The sequence below is a fragment of the Acanthisitta chloris genome, unplaced genomic scaffold (genome assembly GCF_000695815.1).
Source record: "Acanthisitta chloris isolate BGI_N310 unplaced genomic scaffold, ASM69581v1 scaffold38695, whole genome shotgun sequence".
Lineage (NCBI taxonomy): Eukaryota > Metazoa > Chordata > Aves > Passeriformes > Acanthisittidae > Acanthisitta > Acanthisitta chloris.
In genome coordinates this window covers 1-7,369 of record NW_008672841.1, presented here as the reverse complement: position 1 = coordinate 7,369, position 7,369 = coordinate 1, and the positions used below count along the sequence as shown (strand labels likewise).

At 41.7% G+C, this 7,369-nt stretch overlaps 1 protein-coding gene across 1 annotated transcript in view; it reads right to left on the bottom strand.

The window, feature by feature from the left end:
* Nucleotides 1-6,984, bottom strand: part of SLTM (SAFB-like, transcription modulator) — a gene marked incomplete at its 5' end in the record, with an annotated part of 24,172 nt that extends 17,188 nt beyond the window's left edge. The window contains one exon of the mRNA XM_009074661.1: nucleotides 6,897-6,984. Coding sequence (XP_009072909.1) covers nucleotides 6,897-6,984 — 88 coding nt within the window. The remainder of the gene's footprint in view (nucleotides 1-6,896) is intronic.
* Nucleotides 6,985-7,369: the final 385 nt, after the last annotated feature.

Below are 7,369 nucleotides of genomic sequence, written 5' to 3'. Positions count from 1 at the left end.
GCTCTTCCTTAATAGAGATGTCTCTGCAAGGATGAAGACTAGACACAGATCCCTTTGGAACCCATTGCATTCCTTAATCTTCTGCAAAAACAAGACCAAAGAACACTAGCTAGAAATATCTCCACACAAACACACCCTTTGAAGAACATTCTGTCTCTTTGCTTCAGTCTATAAAAGATGAGTCTATTCGACAGTTCTCAGTAGCACAAAGTACAAAAGCAGTTCTGTTAGGAAGTGGCTTTACTATATCTTCTGCTGAAACTCAGTGTCAATTCAAATGCAAATGAGATGGAAGTCATAATCAGCACTTAATGCTTTATTTTTTGACATTGCATCTTCCCTCATCCCTTCACGCTCTAATGAATGGCTGAATCAATTTTACAGATATTCAAAAGGAATATGAAAAAACCCGTAAGCCAAAGTTCGATACAGTATGGATGTGTCTGTTACTTGGAACAGTCAATTTTTATTAGCCATTACAGCTCCTAAATTAGAAATCACACAACTACAGAGCCAGAAGAGAGACTACTGGTTTGTTTTGCTTGGATTCCAGTTGGTTTTACTCACTTCCCTGCCAGGCAGCACTCTGACAGCACTCCTGTCAAAACCATACTGTTGTTTTCACTGCAGACACACGCTAGTCCCCAGGAAAACACACACACACCAGAAACTATTTCTATGACTGCAAAACATGAGATTTACACATTCAGACCTAAAATTAGTGCCTCTGATTTTACTTCATTTAAAACAAAGAAAAAAACCCTCATTCATGCAACAGATCTGTGAGATTTTGGTGCAAAAGGCCAATTGCACAGGTATACTAAGGGAAGGGAGTTCTCCTTGTGTCCTGGGTTGCAGTGTGGGGGTAGCCAATGGTATGTATTCTATTGTCGTCTCCACAAGGGTTAAAGCAAGTGGGGCAGTGATCCTTACCTCCTCCTGGTCCCCGATGGCTCTCCCAGGGGCTGTCTCTGTTTAATGGGCTGTCTGGGACTCAGGCATGCAGAGAGTTACATGGCCCATTGTGAGATGCCTCACCTCAGGGGCTGAGGGGAAGCTGAGCATCCCCACATGGGGGTGGGGAGCCAAGCATCCCCACAGAGATAGAAGCTGGGGTTTGAACCAGCACAGGCACCCTTTTTTACCTGCTGGATCTCCAGAGGACAAGGGGCTGCTGCCAAAACCTTCGGGAGAGGATCGGATCTGCGGGACCACTGCTCCCACAGACCCATCACTGCAGGAGGATGCAGCCACCATTCAATCGGACTGCTATCAACGCCCTGACTGACAGGTGTCGGGTTACTTGCTGTCTGTCAGTGGTTTCTTTCTTTTGGGTTGTTAATTTGTACTGTTATATTTGTTGTTGTTTTGTTTGTGTTTCATATTAAATTGTACTTCTGACTCGGAGTCTCTCACCGGTTTGCTTTCAAACCAGCACACCTTGGGCAGAGCAGTGCAGTTACACTGGAAAGGTCAGTTTTCATGTGCATCACAGCTGATGCCCTAAACCAAGCCTGACCCAAATTTTTTGCTACCTCTTTAACACTGTGATAGAATCTACAGCCTCAGGTATGTTCAACATAAATAAAGAGCAGTGAAAAACAGCAAGGATTTCTACACACATTCAACTGTTTCCTACTTTACTCCTCTCACGTTTCAGTTTGTTTGTTAGACCTGAAAGGCCAAGTTTTTCCTGCATCCCATATCCAGCTAAGCACAAGAGACAGGCAAGCACACACAGAGCAGATGCCAGACATATTTAGCAACTAGCTAGCATATACTATAATGAAGGCTACTTTAATTCACTCATTTTGCCTGAGGAAATCTGGCAGGTGAACTAGAACTGAGACTTTATAGGGAATAGAAAAAAATTACAAAGCTACCTCAACTTAGTTCCATTATTCTGCAATAGCAGCTAGAGAACTGTATTTTATTACAGAATCATTAAGGTTGCAAAAGACCTCTGAGACCATCAAGTCCAACCTATGAGCTAACACCATCATGTCAACGAGACCATGGCACTAAGTGCCACATACAGTCTCTCCTTAAACACCTCCAGGGATGGTGACTCCACCACCTCCCTGAGCAGTCCATTCCAGTGTCTAATTATTGACAGGCCCTCAAGAAGAAGCTACAGCATTCAGTAATGAAGCTGTTCCTAACACTTGTCTGCTGCTAGATTAAGTCAGACAGGAACACATGACTTCATTAGCCTCTCTTTACTCTGTCTGTCTTTGCATTCACTCTGAGTACCAGAGGTATTCCAAGGCATAAGGAGACCTGAACAATGACCTTCACTTTCCAGCTTCAAGCCAAAAAGTGGCAGGAAGTTTGCTTTCCCTCCCAGTTCTGTGTTTCAGGTCACTTTGCTTAGAGTCACATTGCTCCAAAGTGACACTTGAAGGTTGTGATAGAGACAGTTTTCTGATATTGGTGCAGTTACTTGCCATGAAACCAACATCGAAAGAAATTCCCAATTTGTCCAGATCGATACTCATCTACAAGGGCCTACTGAAAGGCACACTTGGCTCATAACTTCACATAACTAAAATCAGATTGCTACAAACCCCTTGCAGAAACTGTTTCTGTGAACTTATCCAAGACTGGTGTCACTTCGAGGAAAATATCCAGGATTAAAGGGTATGTTAACAATCACCTTCTGCAGACAACAGACTTAGCTGGTCTCAAGTCACACAAGTTATCAACACATGGTAAAAATTTCTGTACAGGTTTATCCAAGCAGTGGCTGTTGAAAATGCCAGTGGTGTATGCAGCACTCACCACAGATCCGGGTGCCTAACAACACAAATACTAATTTACCTTGGAATGAAAGGGCACTCCTTCCCAAGCCATGCTCAATCCCTTTTCTGGCAATGGCAGTTGCTACACACCATAAAATTGCAACAGACTATTTAGACAGAGAATGAATATTCTCCTTATAAGTAAGGAGAAGAAGCAGAACATCTTTAAAACGTTGGTTTAGCATTATGCAGGCTTAGCTTTCATCTCATTTACAAGACTTCCAGTAGCTTAAGCTTATTCTACCTATTCATGGTCCTCTCCAAGAGAAATTCAGGTTACCTGTTTGCAGAATTACAAAAGTGTATTTTGGACAACTCTTAAACTAGATATCTGCATCTTATGCAGAAGTAGAGTGACAGAGTCATCTCAAAATTTTGGAAGAATTTGTGTTTGTGTTTCTTTTGGTATTCCCACTGAAAGCCCCAGTGGGGTTCTGTTGTACCTAATGCTAAAGATTCATCCAAAACCTGGGATAGAAGGTAAAAAGGAGGAAGGGGGAAGAAAGTCTTGACAATGGAATAAGCTCTCTATAGCATCAAGAGGTTTGCTGCAATTTGAATAGTATCATTTGTCACAGTATTAACAAAAGCAAATTATCCTGTTCTACTTCTGCATTCTGAAATGGCATCATAGGGGAACAAGAATATTTAAGACTTCTGCAGTGTCTGCAGGATATTGTTCCCAGTCGTTCACGGTTTTCAGAGAGAAAGGCCTTTGAAGACCAACAGTGTACAACCTAGTTTTGTTTATTTTGTTGTGGTTTGTTGGGTTTTTTTAAGTAACTAAATGGCTTTAATAAAGAAGTCAAAATTATTTGGGCAATAGGATAAGCCAGTCACTGCCAGTTGTCAGCACTTCATCTCAGAAACAGTATTGTCAAACTGGAAATTCAGTTGGAAACTAGAGTGGTACTTAAGACAAACTAGTAGGTGTCTAACTGGCCTAAGAAACTTGCAGAGCAGCAAATAAACACCTTCGTTCACATTAATTCTCCAAGGTTAAAAAGGATTATCCTAAGATCTGTCCTTCATACACACTAATTCCAAGACTCATCAGGAAAATAACTTTCAATCAAGTTATGATATATCAATATTCTACAATATTTTGACTGCAGATCCTTCAAAGGAATATTCATATCAGAAACGTGTGAAATATTTCATACTAGCAATAAAGTAACTTCCCTTAGGGACCAGAATAAACAACAAAATACTCAGGCTTAAAAAGAGGTTTTTCTAAAACTCGTAACAGGAAGATAAATTTGTCCATAGCTACTAAATTCTAGGCTGGAGAGGCAGAGCTGAGGCACTAAAGAGATGGAGCACCTGGCATTTGTTCCACCTTAGAGCTTTCAAACTTTAACTGGTAAAACCAAGTGATCTTACCTGCACAGCTCTTCTGATTAGCTGTTCTGCAGTTCCCTACCCCAAATATTTAATTTAAGGAGCTTCTGGAAAAAGTGCTAGATTTCGACTAACTTTGCATACAGGATTGATCAAGGATTTTTGCTGTATTACAGAATCCTTATGCAAGCATTTTTAAGTGGTATGAAACTAAGTACCACTCTTACTCCTGTTCCAATTCTACTTTTTGTATACACACAAAAAAAGCAATGAGAGAGGAAAATATATCACTCACACACACACACACACCACGTTCCCACTCTAATTCAGCCTCTACCAATATTCCAGATCAAGTTTTTCTAACAGACAGTGTCAGGCAAGCAGACATCACACTTTTTCCACAGACCTTAAGAGCTGCAGTAAAATCAGCTACAGAAGACATCCAGATCTAAATCCTGCAGCCACCTACCACACTTGGTGACTTTCAGAATGAAAATCTCCTTCCTCCCTCCCATTCTCCTCTCTCTCTGGCTGCTATGAGGAGATTTATCCGTTATATCCACTCCCTGGCCTTTTCTGAAGGGAATGAATATCTAATATTCCTAACCTCCTTTCTACAGCAATAATAGCTTGGGGAAAATACTACAGAATCAGTAATGGCATTAATTTTACTGCTGTCCAGCAGTAAAATAATTAGAGCCCCATCAGTATTAGTCTGAAGCTGTGGGGCTGGGGAAGCAAGCACAGCACAAGGTCTGGAGCAATATGTCAGCTAAATCGGCAAGGAGTCAACACTACTCACAGTGAAGAGCATGGACAAGCACAAGGAAGATGAAGATAGTCAATTTTAAATGAGAAGTCAGTCCTACTAAATTCAGTTGATGGGCATGCACCTCCCACATGCCTTTGGAAGTTCCCTCATGACATAAGAAAATGGATTTTTGAAGACTTCCAAGTTTTGAGGGATACTTCCTGGTGCTAGTAACATATTTCAGCCCGAAGCAACAGAGATTAGCATCTGTAATCAGCAGTTTGACACATACAAGGACACAATAATCAGCAGTTTGACACACAGAAGGAATAGTTAAAAATCAATCAATTATTTCATACAGTTAGAAATAAATCAATAAAAGAGATTTTCCCCAATCAGTGAATTCTTGTTCCACACTTGAAGATTAATACAGCATGAACTTCTCATACTTTTGGCACAAAACTTACTCACAAGACTTTTGTAATCCAAAAAGTAATGAGGGAAAACTCCTGAGCTTGCAAAGTGAGCTGATAACAACTCCACAAACGCTGTGTTTTACTTTGAGGTTTACCAAGAACGCCCAAGTCATATGTATGCACTACAATCCAACTCCACAGGAGAGGCAGCAGGAACAGCCCTGCCCCAGGCAGCAGCAGCACTAGTAGGCAAACTACCTCTGCAGAAGCAAAACAGCCTAACTACACAAGCAGCCAGTTCAAGCACATTATGTATATCGTGGTACTAGTCTGGAGAACTGCAGGATAAAAAGCAGCAGATAAGAGAGTGTTCATTACAGCAGAACATGGAGCCATTCAGATCTCTACAGGAAAAACTGTGGAAGTTTCCTTATTTAGTTTCCAGAAGCATATTACCTTTCCAAAGAAGGGAACAAAGTAGAATACAAAAAAAACATGAAAAGGAAACCACATTATGAAAGTTTCTCTTCTTTCACTTCTCTAATGTGTCAAAAGTACAGATAAGTTATTCAAATTTTCTAAGCAGACAGATTTTCTTATTAATGTCACCATTCACAGCACCAGACATGAACAAAAGCATGAATAATCACTTCCTCCATAAAACTCAGCCTGAGACAAGTGGTAGTGGTACAAGATTGATGCTTTCCAAAACAGACCAGTACAGCACACATATGAACATTCTCAGCATGTGTGCTCAGGGAAGAATGCTGTGCATAAAACAGACATGCCCTTTGCCAGCATTACTTGATAATGGATACTCCCAGAACAACTGAGAACAAAAACCCAAACAAAAATCCCGCAGAACCCAAACTCACAAAACATTTAAATTCTTAGCCAAAATGAAAACAGAGCAGACAAAATCACTGCCAAACACATCCATATGGAGTCTAAGTAATTATTTTTCACACAGAACAACTAAAATTTCTTAGTTAAAACATTTCACAGAGCATTCAGTGCCCATTCAGGAAACTCATGTTTACAAATCCAGTCTTCAGTAAAAAGCATGTTAATAAACACACAGCACACAGTCCTCTTCAGGCAGTGACCCCCTACTACTCGTCAGCCTATGTCGAGCTCCTTCTCACGGCTGAGCAGCCTCTTAGCTCTTCCTCTGCTGTTACACAGATCTTTTCGGACACTACAGAAGCATCAGAGCCTCCCAGCAGCTCCTGTACCCCCTCTGCGCCTGTAACACCCCACGTTCTGGTAACACAGCACGCTCCAGAACCCTCACAGCTCATCTACACAGCCCCAGCACACAGCACAGGCCTCTGGGATCTGCAGGCAGAACCCAAATCTCTCAACTCATTTCCCACATATATTTATATGTTCTGCATCCCCATGCATTGCCTATATAGTGACTGAAAACAGCTGAGCAAAGCAAAAGATGTCTTATGTGACAGAAGTCAGAACCAGTGAAGTCACAACTGGATCCAAACTACAGGCCACAGTCCCCCAGCCCTTTTTCAAGGAGACATGTGCAACAAACGCTGCTTAAGAATGTAATGTATGTCAACAGATCCTAACCTTTGCCTTTAGCTGGTTTCTTGGTGGGTGTGTCAGCTGAAACAGTTATTTCAATATTATCTGGATCACCTCCTTCATCTTCAATAGCCTAAATGAGACAAAAAAATACAATTTTAATGGCCTTCCGTGGGAAGACAGACAGTTTGACCTCAGCAGAACCTGTGAGCCAAACAATTCTCCGTGCACCTCAAAAAACGTTTTATAAAGCACCTTAGGTTAAACCTTTCACGTAAACCTGGAGGAGAGGGAGGAAACACTAAGGATAACGCCTGAGAATTTAAGCTGGTAAAAGAAAATTTTCCAAGCACAGCTTATCGAGGGTCCACATGTCTGGAAACGTAACACTAGAAGGCCACGACGACATGCATTGGGACACTAAGGGCATAAGGAAAACAGGAGGGCGGGAAGCAGGGACACCCCACAGCACCAGCACGGCCCGGGCCGAGCCCGGGCGGGCACACGAGGAGCTCAGC